This window comes from Solea solea, chromosome 14, assembly GCF_958295425.1.
Source record: "Solea solea chromosome 14, fSolSol10.1, whole genome shotgun sequence".
Lineage (NCBI taxonomy): Eukaryota > Metazoa > Chordata > Actinopteri > Pleuronectiformes > Soleidae > Solea > Solea solea.
In genome coordinates, this window is record NC_081147.1 from 13,132,733 (window position 1) to 13,152,075 (window position 19,343).

Consider the following 19,343-nt stretch of genomic DNA (forward strand, 5'->3'; position numbering starts at 1 on the left):
AAAACATAGACATATCATAATAACCACAACAGCATATCAAAAACATAAAAAACATCAGTATAGAATGATACCATGAAAGGCACTATTAAAATTTTTATAGTGAGGGCCATGTAGGTTATGATAATAAGCAGCAGCTTTGTAAATTGTAAAGCAGCAGCTTTTGTTAATGTCTGTTTTTAAATTGTCATTTTCATGGAAGATGGATTAAGTCAGAGTGAGAAAAGAAGAAAACTATCTGGCCTGTAATAAAATAATAGAATGTTTGTTGTTAGAGTGATGGACCAAAACAGGGGCGGGGCTGTGTTTTGCACATGCGCAGTACACGTTTAGCCGTCTTGAGCTTGAGAACAGCAACAGACACAGGAGTGCAGAGCAGAGGTGACAGTTCCCCGAACAGCTGATAAACGTGAGTTTAACAAAACGTTGGTCAGATATTAAACGTTTTTACCGCGTCAAACATTTGATGTAGTGTGTTGATGTTACTGAAAGTTGTTTTACTCGCTGTTGTACGGAGCTGAACGTCCGAAACCAAACAAAACATAGGATCTAACGCTGCTGTTACACGACAAAATAAGAAGCTAGCTTACTGCGTCCCGTGATAAATCACTCGCTTTCTAAAGTTTCCACGTAATGTGGCTCCTGTTAACACTTCAAATGGGTGCAGAGTGAACGCTGAGGAAGTGTGTTGGTGTTTCTTTGTGTTGGACTTACAGGAGACACACACTGGGCAGCATTAATCATATTATGTAATACTGTGAACTTTGTGTCCATACTCTGATTTTAATCATTTGCAGCTGACTCATCTCTGCACTGTACACTTGTTCTCAGAAAACGCCTAATCCACACTTTTGCTTTCATTTCCTTATTGGGATGGAAAGATTAAAAAAAAATAATAAATAAAAAAATCTCATGAAACAGTATTGTAAAGATATTAGGTCCACATGATGATATATATTGTGATGCTGTTATAGTAATATAGCTTTTAAAATCCTCTAGAGCCATGGTTTTTAAACTGTGGAACGTGTACCACTTATGACTTATGACTAGCATTATGACTAGCACTATGTGCTAGCACTTCATAGTTTGGTTTACTTGAAGCTCTTTCTTACTTATTTATACCCAAATGTTTAAATGCACTTATTGTAAGTCGCTTTGGATAAAAGCGTCTGCTAAATGACATGTAACGTAATGTAATGTAATGTACCACCAGTGTGACGAAAGCTTTCTCTTGTGGTACTTAGAGGAACATCAGAAATACTGTTCAACTGTATATATGAGGAATTTTAAGTATATAAGAGTCACCATATCTTTTTGCTTTTTAATGAAAAACCTCTTTCTCTTTAACTCCCACAGACGACACTCCCCTCGGTCTCCCGTAATTAAGATAAGAGTTTGGGAAATTTTTTGAAGGCTTGCTGATAAGTTTTAGTTTTGCTGTTGTTTACAATGGCAGGGCCTGCTTTCTTGTGTATATACTTGTTTCGAGGCTTGCATTTCGTTGCACTTTAACCCTAAGGTGTTTTGAATAATTTATATGTTATTATAGTTTGTTTTCAAGAAGGAAGAAAATCGATTAAAATCATAAATTGAGTTTGGTGTGAGGAAACCTTAGCCTTTGAACTATAGACTGTATACAAAAATAGATGTGTTGCAAAACAAAAGCCTGTTGTGAAGCCGTGCGATTTGACTGGTGCGGTGTCAGTTTTTGAAACTGGAAAGAAAACTTTGCACATCCCTTTTTTGAGAAAGAAAAGAAAATCAATCATCTAATAGCAGGGAGGCTTGCACACTGTCTGAACTGAAGAGTACATTTATTACTGCAATGTTTTAGTGGTAGGGAGCAGAGTGTGAAGGATGATTAGCACACATGGGATGATGGTCTCTATAGTTCCTACTTTCTGCTCCATTCCACTCCACCATTTTTTGTTAGATCATGTCACAGGTCCATGACAGTAATGATACGCCTTTTTCTCGTGATATTGTGAAATTGACGATATCATTTCATCCCTACTCCCTCAGTGTGACCTCCGAGGGCAGGACTCATCATCATGGCTGCAGCTGCTGCTGTCCTTGCCTCTGCTCCAGCCACCAAAGGCAGCCTGAGAGAGGATCTGACGTGTCCCATATGCTGCGACTTGTTCCGTGAGCCGGTCATGTTGGGCTGCATGCACCACTTCTGCAAACCCTGCATCTCCAGGTACTGGAGAACGACACACGGGCCGGTCACCTGCCCACAATGCAGAAAGGAGTTCACCTGCAAACAGTTTCAAACCAACTATCTGGTTGCTGCCATGGTGGAGAAGGTCAGGGCCACCACCTCACACACTTACATCCAGAACCTTGAGGTGAGTTCACTCCCCTCACTCTCACCCCCCCGTGCATATGTTTACCCATGATACTGTCTGTCTCCTTCCTGATCCTTATTCTCATTTACAGTGTGTCAGATATTTTTCCCTCAAGCAAACTGATCAATTGACATTGATTGATTTTTGTTCCTACTGCCTTGCATTCTCAAGTGACAGACATGTGTCCACTCTCATGAAGGTTATTGATATCTATATAATACTTGTGCTTTTTGTAATTGAAAAGTGTCAATCAATCAGGAAAAAATGAAAATGGCACCTGTGTTTTCTGCTTCCAAACATTAATAAGATTCAACAATGACATTTGTAGGCCAGAATGTCTCTCATGTTACATAAGCTAAACAAACTAACTCAGCTGGTATGGTTAATTAATTGAATTAAATGATTGCTGTCTATTAAAGGCTGTTTTTACACTAAACATTAATGAAATTGTGTTGTTTATCATGGATGGGACAATATCACTCTTTTGTGTCTGACACTGATATCACAAACTCGAGTATCTACAGATACTGATGTTAGTCCGATACAGACATTTTAGACCATTTATGAACTATGAAGCTGTGAACAACACATTTGTGCTGAATCATTCAAATTGTGTAACAAATATTAGAAATAAGAAATAAGATTAGAAATAGAAATAAAAAACAGCCCAAACTTGACTCAGCTAAAGTGCTTTTGCTGATTTTAATTTCATCTGTGCATAGTGAAGCATGCAATATAGAGGATTTTTGGATTGTATTGGATCCGTTACCACTCATTATTGATTGATATTCAATACCGATCAAATAACAACGTTAGGTTGATGAATCTATATATATATATATATTGATGAATCCCAGATTTGTATGTGAAACTTAAGTATGCACTGTGTGCTCTGTAATCTTGTGAGTTCCACAAGTTGAATGCAATCATTTTGTGTCTCCAAGTACTTCCACACCTATGTTTGCTTCACTTAAGTTTGAACATATCTGGTTTCAATTGCTCAGGACAAAGTTCACTCTGCGCTCACATTTTATATTACTTTGTAAGACAGGATATATTGTAAAACCAGAATAATAAAACAACCTGCACTTTTGGATTTGATGAAACTTCTGCAAATAGTTCCATCTTTGTAATATTTATGAAGGAGAAATATTAAAGCATTCAGTATCAGGCAGAATCTTATGCAACAGTATGGTCACATAGCTCTCTGACTAAATGTAAAGCTAAAGCACAACAGCTGAACTAGCTTAGCTTTGCACAAAGACCAAAGGTAATCAAATCCACTTTCGTACACCTCTAAAGTTCAATAATTAACAAGTTCTATCTTGTTTGGTTAACAAAAAAGTAATTATGGGATGATTATGTTTTTTGGTGGGGCACATCATGTAGTCTCCACGAGCTGTTGGCTAATTTTTATGGTGATGACAAGACATTTACAGGGAACAGGGAAGTGGAAATCATCCAAAAAAAACAAAACAAACAAACATGAACATCTGTCATGGATTAAGAAGAAAAACAAATCCACAGGTCAAACATATTTCATTTGTAGATACTACAATTATGATGCTAAATACAAAGTAGAGAAGCCAGAATCCAAAATGTTTTCATAATACATTTGTTAAATTTTTTAAGAGACACCTATTTCAAAGCATTGAAAACATTGTAAATGAACTTCAGGGACAAGAGAGAAGATGCTCTGATTGAGTCTGTGTTTTTTTATTTTTTATTATTATTACTTCTACTGAATCATTGCTTATTTATGTTGTTTTTCTTTGGAGCAAGACACAGAACAATATACTATAGTCTCCACATTACTGTAGATGTCCTTCTACAACAAGGTTACCTCCAAATCTCCATTGTTCACAAAACTTGTTGTGGCAGATGTTTTTTTTCCCTCCTTTTCCTCTGTGGGGTTTCATTTTGAAAGTTGGCTTCCTTCTTGTCAATATCACCACTCTGATTTTAATATCCCTGATTGTGACGAGCAGCAAGTGTTTCTGTGCAACATCCGTCCTCTACGCCGCGTCTGATTGGCTATTATTCATGATTTGATTGAGGCTATGATCACTTGATTGAACGTTGGCGTGCCGCAGCTACTTAGTATCATATTCACGATGTCATTGCATGTTGTTTGTAAGCCTTGCGTTTGAGCTCCAGATCATTACGTGGTCTTTTGTACAGCAGGCCTGACCTGCTAAACACTCCTTTTAATGTCTGGTTCGGCTCATTTAGAGATGCGGGTTCACAGTTCCTCTGGGTAACATAGAGGAAAGTTTAGGGTTGTAGTTTTCCTCTGTAAGCACATCGTGAACATCCCCCTTTATCCACTCTTGTCTGTGAAAAGGGTTTGCTTGTTAAATCTTGATACAGTTCAGACTCGTTCACAACAGCAGGACCTGTATATCTGGACCTGGCTTAAGCATTCTGGAGGCAGGACACTCACGCAGTCACTCCCTGAATGAATTATCCAGAGCTTTTCATGCCATCTTCTTGGATATTATCTGAAGCGACCTTTGTTAACCTTGGTGTTCTCACATCGGGCTCCTCCACACGATTTTAGGAGAACATCCGCACGTCAGTGGATGTTTAAAAAACAGCTGTTAGGGGGCCTATCCAGCAATAAATGTCAATCAGAGGCAGAGCATGGGCAGCTCTTCACAGAATATGTGTGTATGACAGAAACGCAGCGTCTATAAAATCAATATGCGGCAGAGACTTTCGGTGAAAAAGTGTTTTATTACACGACATTTAATCTTCCATGATTTACTCACCAAACAGTAAATCTAATGCCATTTGGTGGGTGATAAAATTGGACCCTGCACTTGCCGATACAGTGCAGTTTAATTCAACTCCCCAAAGTACTTCCAACTCCAGTTAGCTCAATATATGCTGGTTATTTGAAAAATAAAAAACATATTTTTATATTATTTTTGAGTTTTCTTTATTTTCTGCATTGCCTCTGCCACAGTTTCTGACACATACATGTTTTGCATATTGTCGTACAGAAACAACTGAGAGAGACTTTGGAGAACCATTGCCTGCGGAGGGAGGACTTCGTCAATAGTATTCGCAAAGAAAAAGACAAGATGGAAACAATAAAGGTGCTCTGCTCCGGGGGGGGAAGGGATGGTGGCACTTAACAGATAAGAATACATATGTCCCTCTAATGACTGTTTGCAAAATGTCACTGTGCATATTTAGTTGTGTTTGCAGACAGTTTCTGCTCTGATATGTAAAAACATAATGGTCTCATGCTTGGATGCATAAACGCCGTCCTCGCCGTTTGACTTGGTTGTGTGTGTCGACAAAGGAAACCCTTTCTCCTGTCTCTCCATCTCTACTCCATCTCTACTCCTACCATGTTTACATGAGGAAGAAACACTGAAGCACTAACATTGCTTGTGTACATGAGAAACTGTTGTTTGACACGGCGATGTCTGTATTGCTAAGTGGACCTTTATTGCCGCTTGCTTGTTTCTCCTTTGAAATGAGTTCTTGAGTGAGAGTTGGACCTGTTAGTGGTCCCGCGTCTGGATTGAAGTGTAACTGATTGTAGCTGAAATAAAGAGGGGTTTCAGTGTTAATCATCAGGTGGCATTCCTTAGTTTGTTTTGTAGCCTGGTCTTTGTTTATAAACTGCTTACATTCTGCAACTTAAAAATACAGACTTTACGAGTGTTCAGAGAGTTTATCTTGTTGAGCAGTGTATGAGTAAATGTTTGTACGGATAGTCACATGGAGCTAACATGAGTCATGAACACAACACGGGCGTTGCTTATGGTCAATAAGAAAGAATTCATGCAGACAGCCTTAAATATGGTAGAGAGCGGATAATGTGATGCGTATGATTTGCGAAAGAATGTTAAGAGCTTAGATTCTGCTTTTACTGCCAACAGAAAAATCCACATTATGTATCTTAGGTGTAACGCCCATGTGTCCTCCTCTCAGAGACTTGGAGCAGATCTGCAGGCTCGCGTCAGAGGTGAGTTCGGCGCTCTCCGTCAGATACTGCACGACGAGGAGACGCGTATGCTGGAGCAGCTGAGGAGAGAGCAGGAGGAGGAGCTGGAGAAGGTCCAGCACCACCTGGAGGCCTTCAAGCTGGCCATGAGGGAGGTGGAGGAGAACATGAGAGTGCTGGAGGAGGCGAGCGCTACCACAGAGAATATGGTATTGACTGAGGTGAAATCAAAGTTTATATTGTCACAGCATGTCATGTAATTTCAGTTGAAACTGGTTTTCTTTTTCTTTCTTTTTTTTAAACGGGATTTTCTTTCATTTCCCTCTGTAGCTCCCACAGAGGTAAGTGTTCATTTTGGTATTGCGACCACCTGTCATGCACCTATTTCATTTCTACATAACTTTGAGCTGAGAATAAATGATTGTAGGTTAACATTTTCTTTTTTTCTCCTCTTCTCTCTATAGACAATGTCCACAGGTGGATAGTGCTCCAGAGTTTGACACAAATGCATTCAGTAGCAAATACTTGGCACCTTTGCAGTACATCACATGGAGGAAAATGTTCAAATCTTTAAAGCCAGGTAACTTTTGAATGGTCTCTGGTGAAACTGAATAACAGTAAAAACACCATTGTTCAAATGACAGGATATTTATGTACAAAATATCACCATTAACATTTAATGAATACTTTCATCCCAAAGGTCTGTCCCCATTAACGTTTGACGTTGACACAGCGCATCCGAGCATCAGAGTCTCCAGGGATAAAACTGTCGCTGTCGAATATGACAGCGTGACGTGGCACACAGACAACAACAAGCGCTTCCTCCAGTGCGTTAACATTCTGGCGTCTCAGGGCTTCTACTCAGGCCGACACTACTGGGAGGTCGAAGTGGGCTCCAAACCCAAATGGGACGTGGGCGTGGCCTCAGAAGCCGTAGACAGGCACTCGCGGATCCAGCTGAGTCCGGAAAGAGGCTACTGGACCCTGCGACTCCGCAACAGGAATGAGTACTCTGCCGGCACCCAGCCCTGGACAAGGCTGCAGCTCAGCTCTTCCCCTCAGAGGCTCGGTGTGTTCGTAGACTGCGAGGAGAGGTGGGTGTCCTTCTACAATGCCGACGACATGAGTCTGATTTATACGTACACCAACGGGCCAAGGGGCAAGGCGTTTCCCTTCTTCAGCCCGTGCATTAGTGGCAGCAGTCAGGAGCCTCAGCCAATCAGACTCCTCCACTACCCACCTGTCGCAATGTCCGGCTAACAATCGATAATCAATGAAAGCTTTTCAGCTTGTAAGAGAAGTCCATTTATGTCCATTGTTTGCATTAGGCCTAGGGTCATACTTATTAGCCATTTTTGTCCACAGAGATGTGCTGATGGTTCCTTTCATACTAAAATGAGGATCTGTATCAGTCATCAAGTGTACTTGATCTCACAGGCTGTTCCAGTAATGGCAGTTTCTCAACAGCAGTTTGTGTTTTCTTGTCTTCTATAACTACAGTTCCATGCACAGTTAAGTTGAGCTGTGTGTTAGCCTCTGTCACGCTAGGTTGTGATACACCCCCCACCCCCCACCCAGCTTGTTAGCAGGCAGTGTCCGGCTTAGCTGGTCGAGCACTACTCTGAGTCTTCCTACCATCCGTGAATTTAGAAGTTTTAGTTCTATGAGCTGAGGGAGCATAAAATTGATCTCCTCATTAGCCCCCAAACACTGTACCAGGCTGAATTTCGCCATGGTTTCTGTCGTATGCTTCTGTGCACTGGCTTATATTTTTGTCTTGGTCTACACAGGAAGGTGTGAATTGTAGCAAATAGACCAGTCCAACCAAACTTCAACTGAACTTCAACTTGCGAAAGTGAATCATTGTGGTAATTGGACTAACATGTATTTGAAGTTTGGTTTTAGTGGGATGAACACTATTTTTTTGATTACATTTTTTTAATGTCATGTAATTGGTGGGTCGATCATGTACAGTCAGTTTGTACGATCACAAAATGTGATACGTCTGCGAATGGTCTGTGTGCACTGCTGTGGACATAGGCAGTTGACATAACCATGTTGTGTCACATGGAAAGTATAACCCAGACCAAGATAACACAAGACTTTTATCATTGTATCATGTTTTTTTTTTATCATATATATATATATGTACTGTGTATATATATGAAAAAAAAATCATTATACTCTTATCATTCTGCTGAAGCAATGTAATCAGAATAATTCTATAACATGTTCTGTAGGCTCACGTGTAAAGTTTTTACAATCGGCCTGGAGTTTAATCAGCGAGCAGTATAAGTGAATATAACTTTTCTATTCTGTTTGATTCAATGCTTTTTACTTTAGTTTACATACATTTATATTGATGTTTCACGACACTTTATGAGTTAGATTTAGCTGCTTCTATCACACCATTGCACATTCATTTGTATTCTATAAATTACATGTGCCAAGAACATGAGATGTAATGCACTGGACTGTTGATTTGTTATGTTAGTGCAAGAGGAATTACTTAAGTGCTTTTCTTCAACTTGCATTGTGTTCATATCAATCATATTGCACATTCTCTGTCACGTACAGATCAAGCAAAGTGCTGATGTAAGAATAATAAAGCAGATCCACGTTTTCATCTTTAAATAAACCGTCTTGGACTCTTTTCTGCAGCTGTGTCTCTGCACACTCAAGTGACCTCACTCGAAATAATCGAGGATGTTATTAAGCACCATCAAAGCACTGAGCTTGATGTGGATCCAAAGTCAAGAGTGACGGTGGAGGGTTGTTGACTCTCCTGCACCTGGACTGGGACTTTTGAACACATGAGCGAGCTCTGACACTTAAACAGTGAGAATAGGCGGGCGCTGGGTTATCTTCACAAACACACGAGAGCCCTGACGTCCTGTTTCCTGCTGTCAGGTGAAGGGTCAGATAAACAGAGTGACAGTGGTGATGCCTGTGTGCTGCTGGACGGCCCTCGGGGGCACGATGAAGCCGGATGCTGTTGCCTTCTCTGCTGACTGGAAAAGTGGCACAATGAACCACACCAGAGGGGGACCCATGCTTTTCCTGCACAGGAGCGACATGGGTATAGGGTGCGTTTACAACCCACATGTCACACACTGGTCACTCACTTCAGTGTACAAATGCAGATTGAAATCGTTCAACTCGCTCCTTCTATGCTGTTGCTGTTAACGGGCCACTTCACCCATAAAACATATTGTTTTTTTTTTTTACTAATTTCCAGAGATAAATGTGTTATTCGATCATCAGACAGTGGATCTGAGAGGCGTGTCTCATTCCCACAACAACAGAGGAAGTTGGGATTGAAATAAATAAATAAAACTGACAACAATTTGACGTCAAAGTCACTTCCTTCAACGAAAATAAAAGCCATACACTGCTCTTGAATCGCAGATCTGAAGAATAAATAAAAATAACATGTCAAATTCAATCCAACTCTGTGTTGGAATGTGAATTAAACCAACACATCAGCATCATAATGATTTCAAGTTTGTGCTTCACTTGACCAAGTGGAAATAAAACGGGTGAAACAGCCCTTTAATCTCATCCTGTCTATACAATTATTTTAGTTTTTGCTTAAAAACATTCAACGTCACCTAAATTTAACCTATAAAAAAATAAAAACAATCATCACGGTAACTAAGTAACTAAGTTACCGTCACTAAGTAACATGAAGTATCTACCACATAACATTTCCATGGTGTAGTTTATGTGCCACAGATCACATTTAATTGAATTTATTTGAACAAAAGTATGATACATATTAATAAACAATCACATGTATTCATGCCTGATTACATCTGTAGTCGAATATGCTGTTCAAGTAACACGATCAACACATAGCAGCACACAGTAATGAACACACAGTAATACACAGCTATACATGGAACACATGATGTGTTCGTGTAAAGTGCCAGTTACAGTATGTGAAGTGTAACTGAGATTTGCACATTATCTGTACATATTACACTTGGTCTGTTTAGATAACATGTTCATTCTATATTTTCAATAAATTAATCTTGATATGAAAGAATACACAATATCGTATCATCTTTAGCCCACTTTTTGTCAAGCTTTTTATGTTTGTTTTTGAATGAACGTGGGTTTCCGCCCCACATTTTGACGGCTAGGGTCAAATTCATCTCCATCCTCCGGCTGCTGTTTCCTGTGCTGACCCTAATGTTATCCTCAGCAACCTGCTGGTGAAGAAAAAGTGAAGCAAACTGAATGGGTGGAGAAAACCAGCTTCAAATAAATAAATAAATATAATATAACATGATAATAAGGCCATTAATAGCAGCCCTCCAAAGAATACAATAACAAAATGTTTTAAATAATAAAACTTTTAAATGGGCACAGCTCCCCCGTGATCCTCATTTGAAGGATAAAGCAGGAGAAGATGGATGGAAAATATTCAAATTATGGTTTGAGGTTCAATGTATGTCAATATGATGTTTATGCATTGCACAAAAATAATTATTGAAGTATCACACATGTAATCAATTAGTTTGACCTCATATGAAACATTTCTGTTTGTTGTTTTCTGTCCCTATAATCGTTTAAAACCACAGTTGACGAGTTCCTTTAACTTCCACTTCAGAGCAAACTCAATTTTGAATAATCCCACTTTTGTTTGTTTGTTTGTTAATAAATTCCGGTCCTAATTCAAAGGAAACGTCATGGATCTGTACAAGGACTGACCAGCCACATGGCACTCAGTGCACCGGCTCTATGACTAATGAGTTGGTGAATAATTTACATGAACACATGCTGCTTTGCCGTTCCATCTTCTTGTCGGGGCGCAAACTCCGATCTACTACTGAGAAAACTCTGGCTGCTGCAATCAAAACAAAACCAGAACAGGGACAGCCACTTCAAAGCAGCTTTGGCACAGTGCATTAAAGTGCACAGGCCCACAGTGAGAGAGTGAGCAGGCTGCATGCGTGCTCCACATCCTTCCTATGATAATACCAGTGGATCTGTAATGTGTTTCCTGAGCTGAGGATGGGCCGGATAGAGTGCTGGCACTACAAGGACGAGTCCTTGAGCCCTTAGTCTCAGTCTCTCAAGAGCCAGCAGGATTATAAACTCAAACCTTTTCATCTGACCCATCCTGCATGAGGGCTATTGTGCTTCTTTTTTTTTTTCCTTTTTTTTTATCATCACTGTTGTCTCAATGCTTAAGTGTGCAGTTTATTATATTGGACACTTGAGTGTTTTCATGCATTCACCCTCATCTGTTTCATACGCATAATAAGATTTGGTAAGTCTCTGGACGAGGCTTTATTAGACAATCAGCACGATTTAGTGTGTTCATTTTCCCCAGAAGCCGAAGACGCCGCGCGGCGCCGAACCAGGGGGACATTTTGATTACAACCATTCAATCACAGCGTAGTGGTTTCTGGTCAGGGAGGTGGGGAAACATATTCCCACAATAACACAAAATGATTCCTGTTATTCCACACACTCCTGATGTTATAGGTGCACAGCTCAGAAACCACTGTGGGTAATCCTAATGAGAGATTTGGTCTCATGTGACTGCTCAGCACTTCTGAAAGCTCAGTTACAGGAGACACGCTACAGTCAGCCAGTGTTGTTGTTGTTGTTTTAATGGATTTTCGAGTGGAGATTCGGCGTGCTATTGATTTTACGGCACGCTCATGGTGCTGGAAAGGAGAGCTGTCTGCGATTGATCATGCTGGCTCAAATGGGCTTGCTGGTTCTTCTGTGGCTCCATCACAGGCCTGACTGGAGGTCTGTACAGCTGTGTGTGTGTGTGTGTGTGAGACTTATCACCCAACTGGCCACACTTTGTATCCTCCTTGACTTTTCACTTCTCAGTGATTATGGTACATGAGTTTTCAATTTTCTGAATCCCTCTCTGGAAAATAAAACAGGGCAGACAGCAGCTCTCTACGGGCACGCTGCTCTCTCAGAATCAGATTTTCATTCACACTCTGAGGATTCCCAAAAGAAGATGGATGTTGGGTACAGAGGGGCTAAATGGACACGGACAAAGCTGGAAGAGCTTTGCACAAAGTGTAATGTTGTAGTTCCTCAAACCAGATGTTCTTTAGTGCCAATGCAGGCCACGCAGACGTGCTCGGGCTTTGACAGAGGAGACATTGGAGACATTATTCGATGGTTGAAGTTCTACGTTGTGTTGCTTTAAGTCAGAGGCGAGACAAATTGTTTGTAGATGAAAGAATCAAAATAATATTCCTCCAAAATGTCCCCGCTGAGGTGTGTCTTTGTTCCTTTGTGCTTGCTCCATGTGGTGGTTGTTCCTCCTGTGGTGAATTTAGTTCACTTCAAGGAGTAAAATAAATGAAAAAGCAATAGCAAATTGTTTTATGCTAAAGTGAAAAAGGAAAAAAGTTTTGGACAGCATCTGAAACATCGTACTTTGCTGAGTCTACTTTGTACAGTGTGAAACCAGTGTCAGCATGATTTTTATAGGTCTTATACAGAGGATGTGATGCATTAAAGGACATTTTGTCATGAAGGTTAGGGAGACGCCTTGTAAATTATAGTGGAGAGAGAGAGAGAGAGAGGAGGTGGACTGTAATCACTGAACTTGAATCACTGTAATGGTGCAGTGCTGTGTCAGGGGTCAACTCATCATGCAGATGATGTGTTTCTGAACCAATGTCACTCCATTTTATCGACTTAGTAAACAAACTCGTGCTTAAAACAGAGCAAGCTGAATTTCTTTCTTAATAATGAAGAAAACAGGATGCACATAATCAATTTGTGATCTTTGAATCCTGGCTTCTCTTCACTCTACGCAGTTTTTCACTGGTATCTTATTCTCCTCACGCCTCAGAAGACAATCGTTAATCTCAACACTGACGCGACGCGCATTGTGTGACAGCCAATGTGCTCTTAATAAAACGGTTTAAAGAGTTTATTTGAATAACACAATGTCTTGTGTGTTTAAATTGTGACAGTAATACATGTGTTACCCCCCCCCCCCCCCCCCCCCCCCCCCCGCAGCGCAATGACCTCACTCTGCTGCACATGCACACACTTGTCTCCCTGTATTTGTGGGGACGTTTGTAGACGTGATGCCTCCCCTCACCGCTCACCCATACCTTCAAACCATCAAAACAAAATGCCTAACTTTGCTTTAATGATGTTTTTCTAATCGTTTTTTTGTGTGCAATTCTAACCCTTAAACCAGGACTTAAATCACAAACAGCCATTATGAGTTTTAACAGACAAAATGTCCTAAATGTCCCAAGATGTCCTTGCCTCCTGTGGTTTACAAGATGTTGCCCCTCACAGAGATATACATACAAGTCAAGTACTTGTCTGTTTTTTATTATTGTTCGTCTCTGTGAAGTGTCCTAAATAAAATGCATTATTATATACACACACACACAAATGTGTTTTCATGTCTTCGTAGGGACACATCATTGACAAAATGCATTCCCTTAGTCTAACCTTAACATTTACTCATTAACCGTAACCATCACAACCATCGCACCTTAACATTTAACTTAACTCCTAAACTCAGTTCTAATCCTAACACTAAAACCAGGTCTTAAACCATAAAAAACATGGGGCCCAGACAAAATGTCCACATGAGGTCAAACATGTCCCTACAAAAATAGGTTTTTAGGTTTATTGGACCTCACAAAGATATAAATACAAGTACACACACACACACACACTCACAGGTGAAATGACAATACACAAGATGATTCAAACTACAGTGATGATGAATGTTTGCACAGCAGTCCTTGTCAGGACTCTGCACTGTCCTCCATTTATTTGTAACCTTATCCCTGTCCTTAACTAAAACCACTTCATGTCTAATTCTAACCATAACTCTAAATGTAAATGTAGATTTATGTGTCATATTAACGTCGTAAACCATATAAAAATAACGACAACAATTCATTTCAACCCACTTTATTTTTATGTTTCATTTAATTAGATTTCATTCTATTTAAATACACCAAAACAGTCAAGTCAAATTCCTTGTATGTGTAAATGTACTAAAAACCAATTCGGATTCGGATTCTAACCAATTACAAAAGGTTAGAATCAGAATTCAATTCAATTCAATTCAATCTAACATTAACCAGTTCTTAAGAAATGGGATTCTGCCCCATGAGGACCACAGGACACGCCTAACCATCACAACTAAGTGCTTAACCCTAACTTTTAGCCTAACTTAAACCTAATTCTAACCCTAAAACCAGGTCCTAACCACAAAAACGCCATATTTAGGGGGGGTACGAATGTGAGGACCAGACAAAATGTCCTCACTTATAAGTTTTTGGTCCTCACAAAGACACACACACACACACATAGGACTCGGCTTGTTTTATGGAGTAGATGGATGTATGTGCACGCGCCTCAGTCATGAGTCACGAGCAAAGGAAAGGGAAATCATTGTAAATCCCATTCAGTGCCTTATGCATCCTATCTCCAAATCGGGGGGGGGGGTTCTCTTTCCGTCAACATTTCGGCTCCGTCCTCTCTGTGAACAGAGCACTGACCGACACACGGACGCACACATACACACACACACACACGGACACACACAGACCGCGACTCACTGAGATTCACCTGAGTTTGTTCTCCATCCGCGGACTTTCATCCAAACCTCCGCGCCCGCTCCACTGGAGTTACTGCGCGTTCTCCTTCATTATAATCACCACTGTCAACAGCACTTACATTTATTTAAACTTTTTAAATATATATATATATATATTATATATATATAAAACCAGAAACCTCGCTCAGCATTTCTGGACCGGAGATCTGGAGATGAAGACATATTGTACGTGTTTCTGTCGGACGTGGATTGGAATAGCATTTGCCACAGGTGAGGAGACTTTAAACTCTCGGAGTCTGAAAGTTTGGAGCGCAGAACTTTTTTTTCTTTTCTTTTTTTTTTTAATAAAAGAAGAGCTCGAGCCGACTGTTTACACTGACTTTCAGTCATTATTGATCCCACGCTGAGCTTTTACTTTTACAGGGCTCACACTTTTAGAAATGTTGAGCTGGGGGGTTTATGTGTGCTGAAGCTGGGACCCACACTTGTTGTTGAAGCAGTTTCATGAATCGTCATTTTTAAGTTATTTCAAATTTCGTGCACAAAATATAACAACTTTAACTTTTAACATGAGTGTACTTTGCATATTTCAAAAACAGACACACATTTACACACTGTTTACATCATTATTAATGATTTAAATCACATTTATTTGTGATTATAATGTATGCTGTTTACCTTTTTATTACCATCTTCTGTTATTACCTTTATTTTGACTGTCTTCTGCCGTCGTATTGCACATTATCCCATTGTGGGACTAATAATGGATTATCTAATCTTAAATCTACTGTTAATGTCTGAGTTAATGAGTCACTAGGAGGTGACATGCTGGTAATTGTGTTTCATCATTAGTAGTCGTGCTTCAGTCATTAGCAGTAAAAAGCTGATTGTGTGGTGCATAATTTGATTGCCTATATATCCACATGTAAGCAGCATATTAAGGTCCTAATAATCAGAGGCAGCAGTGGCAGCAGAGCTGACTCATGTGGAGGACAGAGGGCAGATTCCTTCAGATCCCTGAGAAGAAATGTCAGAAAATGTCACCTCCGTCGGAGGCGAAAGCGACTTGTTTCCAGCTTGTTTTCAGAGTGATCTGCCTCCAAGCTTTGCTGCGTGCAGAAATGTCACGAGAAACCCGCACATCTTCATGTCATATTACATTTGAAATGAGTCAAAGCACCATGAGTTCACTGCCCTGTTGTGCATTAGCTGGCCCTGCGATTGATCCTATCCTCTCCGAGTGCACGACAGCTGAGTTATGCGGGCGGCTTTGCTTGTGCGGTGATTTAATGTGTATGTTGGGAGTTGTTCCTTGTGTCAAACAGCTGTCCATAAAGCCCAGGGAATATGTTTGTGTACTTGGGAGGAGGAACAGATAAACAGTGGCCCTGTTTTTGCCTCTCATAGCATCGCACAGCTATGGCAGAGGAACCGCAAACATTACCGAGCTTCTGTGATGACAGATTGCGTTACGTGTGGCAAATTCTTCAACTTTCTTCAACTTTCTTCAAGGCTTTGCAGAAGTGATGGCTCGATATCAGTCTGAGAGTTTTTGCTTTTTCTTCTTCTTTTATTTTGCGGTATGACCACATACAGACGGTCACTGCAGCGTCATGGCAGACGTGGATTTCTCTGGTCACACGACGTTGGTGGTGCACGTCTCTCTTTGTAGACCGTGCTTAATGAAGCGTGTATGTGGTATTTATGTGGTTTTCGGATCCAAACCATGGTTGGTGTAGTGATTAGCACCGGATTTGCGACCCAGTCGGAACAAGGGCCTTTCCGCATGGAGTTTGCATGTTCTCCCTGTGTGTGCGTGGCTTTTCTCCAGGTTCTCCGGTTTCCTCCCACAGTCCAAAAAACGCCCCCTCATGTGGAGGATAAAGCAGTAGAAGATGGATGGATGGATGGATGGATTTTGACATCTGATACTGATTCTGACAATCATATCAGCCCATCCTTATTTTGCTGGACCCTTAAAAAAAGAGAGAACATTCACAAGAAATACACACATCAAAGCTTCCCAATCATCCACAGTATGTGTCTTGGAACAGCAAATCTTCTTTCATCACACAAACCCGATGCGCCGTGTGTGGTTTCATCTGTGGAAAACCTTGTTTGCCCTGTTACTTCAACCACACAGGCTCCCTTCTTCCTCCTCAGCTGATGCCACTGAAACCACTGAGTAGAAGAACAATAATCCTGCAAGCAGGAAGAACCACTAGTTTCATATTAAAGACACATTTTTCAATTACAGCCTCCCGGTTTGGACCCGTGTGTGTGATACAATCAAAAATCATGATTTGTTTGCCTGCTCTTTGAAGGAAATCATATTTAAAGTTGTTTGTCTTGTCCTCGGCTTCAAGAAACTCCAAACAAGTGTCTTTCAGCAACAAATACAAATATTCTTGTGAGCTGGAGACTTGAGGAGAACATGATGAGCACACTGGGTTCACATTAGTTTGATCTGAAGGGAAGATTGGGGGTGGGGACGTGGGGCCGGTGTAAATGCAGCAGCTGCATTTTTGGAGATTTCACCGTGAGCCATTTTCTACCATCCTCCTGTCACGCTCTGTCTCTGCTTTGAATTAGAGCCATTTCAAAAACATTCATGACACAGCGACAGAGCTTCTGTCTCATTTGAAAAGAGACGCCTGGGATCAGCTTCCCTGGTACAGGATATCGCTGAAGTGAACTGTGAATTAGTGATTGAATCACCTCCTACCAGTCAAAGAAGCAGCTTTTGAAATCAATGATTTTTTTTTGTTTCTCTCTCTCAAGCTGAGAACTAAAGCCTGAACGATCTTTGGCTTACTGCGGGTCTCGGGTCCATGATGTTGATGTTGCTTTTAGCTGAGTGTTTTCTGTACGCATACCTCTGCTTGATCAGATCATTCCAGAAATCTGACCCTCAACTTTGGGTATTATTCTAGTCAACCACTTGTAGCGGCATAGTTGCTTTTGCCAACAATAGCCCCCCATTCTCAGCACTGATCTCAGGATTCAACCTCAGGAGTGGACACTCAGTGTCTCTCCTTCAGTATCTCGTTCTATCAGCTGGACAGCAGCCATGATGGAAGAGGAATTCTGCAGTTCTCTGCAGTGAAGTCCAAATAAATACAGTCCTGAGTCCTGTGCCTCACTCATCGCGGGCATGGGGTTAGTTCGAGCCTCGGGGCATTTAAATGTCTGCTCACTCACTTTCTCATTATGTTTGAGAACCCACATCCCAAATATGGCTCGAGCTGAGAGATAAGCTCTTTCAACAGCAGCAATGTGCAGCAGAAGCCAAATATGTTCAAGCTAGTGTTGGAAAGTTGATGAAAAACATCTGTGGTATTTTGGTTTCTGCGTTTCCGACCGGTGGCCACATTTTTACCAGAGGACTCTAATAATTAGTCCTCATTGAAAACTCTTTCAAACGGGTTGCCATACACATTCATCGTGAACCACTGCACACATCCAAGTGCTAATGGATGCTTTGTATATGAAGCCCAGCCCCACACGTCCTCCCTCGGGATGGATTGTAAGAACTTTGTTCTTTTATTTATTCCTCGAACACCGCAATGAGTTCAGCGTTGGACCAGCGCTTTGGTTCTGTATCTATGACGGACCTCAGTTCTACTAATCCTGTCAGGCTCATAAACACTCAACAAGAGTTCATTTAGTTTGTGTTGAAATCAAGAACCTCTTGAAATTCTACTGTCTTTTCGTGGTTTTTCCCACAAAGTTTTGAAACCTTCAAAAATCAAAGACTGCAGCTCATTTAAATTTGGCTGCTCTCCGCTTTAAAGTCATCGTGTGCAGCAGTACACCACTCCCCTTGCTCCTGCAACACTGGGCACACGCTGAAAGTCCTGTTCTGTAAGCATGTCAAGCATGCTGGATCTCCTCCATCGCGGAGAGAAGGGAAAAAACAGCCAAAACTTCCAAGTAGGACAGGTTAGGATGGATGATTTTGTTGGTGCGGCTAAAAACCTACAAATTCAATGTTCTGACCACGTTTTAGGTCGTTCGTCAGCAAATGTCAAGGAAATTGCATCTTTGGTTTTGGACGTAGCAGGCTCTGCTGCTGCAAAGACTGCTGTATGGTCTCTTGGTTGTAGCCATGACAACCAAAAACTCTTCACTGGAGATGATCTTTGTCCTGAAAGGTGGGCCATCACTGTCCTGTCCCACAAAAACACGTCCAACACAGGTCCACATGTTGAGTGCATGACCAAACTTGGAAGACTCACTGATGAGACCATTACAGTACTTCAGTGCATGTTTATTCTCATTAACCACTTTGACAAGCGCTGTTTCATGACTGTGAGCTTCTCACAAACTGTTAAACGGATTAAAGAGGAGTTAATCTAAGAGATTACTTGAAATGTGGAGTTCTGAGATTTGGTCTGAAATTGTTCAGAATGAACATCATTTTTCCTTTAGAGAGGAGGCACAGTTACAGGGG

At 40.9% G+C, this 19,343-nt stretch overlaps 2 protein-coding genes across 3 annotated transcripts in view; both read left to right on the plus strand.

Moving 5' to 3' along the window:
• Positions 1 to 323: 323 nt before the first annotated feature.
• On the plus strand, positions 324 to 8,764 carry trim105 (tripartite motif containing 105). Its single transcript, XM_058649229.1, has 7 exons — positions 324 to 406; positions 2,020 to 2,345; positions 5,351 to 5,446; positions 6,294 to 6,527; positions 6,637 to 6,647; positions 6,771 to 6,886; positions 7,007 to 8,764. Exons 2-7 carry the CDS (start codon positions 2,049 to 2,051, stop codon positions 7,564 to 7,566), a joined length of 1,314 nt encoding a protein of 437 aa, XP_058505212.1. The 5' UTR covers positions 324 to 406; positions 2,020 to 2,048; the 3' UTR covers positions 7,567 to 8,764.
• A 482-nt stretch (positions 8,765 to 9,246) lies between these two features.
• flt4 (fms related receptor tyrosine kinase 4) overlaps positions 9,247 to 19,343 on the plus strand; it is a 53,460-nt gene continuing 43,363 nt past the window's right edge. The window contains exon 1 of one of the 2 annotated variants that reach the window (XM_058649228.1): positions 9,247 to 9,392. Coding sequence is in view for 1 of the 2 variants with exons in the window: in XM_058649226.1 (XP_058505209.1) it covers positions 15,103 to 15,160 (58 nt within the window). In the remaining variant the exon portion in view is untranslated. Of the gene's footprint in view, positions 9,393 to 14,848; positions 15,161 to 19,343 lie in introns of those variants that run through there. The other variant, XM_058649226.1, reaches the window with a different exon arrangement.

Coding starts and splice junctions, on each gene's coding strand:
- trim105 (XM_058649229.1), top strand. CDS start 2,049: ATGGCTGCAGCTGCTGCTGTCCTTGCCTCTGCTCCAGCCACCAAAGGC. Junction 2,346..5,350: donor CTTACATCCAGAACCTTGAG/GTGAGTTCACTC, acceptor ATTGTCGTACAG/AAACAACTGAGAGAGACTTT. Junction 6,887..7,006: donor GTTCAAATCTTTAAAGCCAG/GTAACTTTTGAA, acceptor TTCATCCCAAAG/GTCTGTCCCCATTAACGTTT.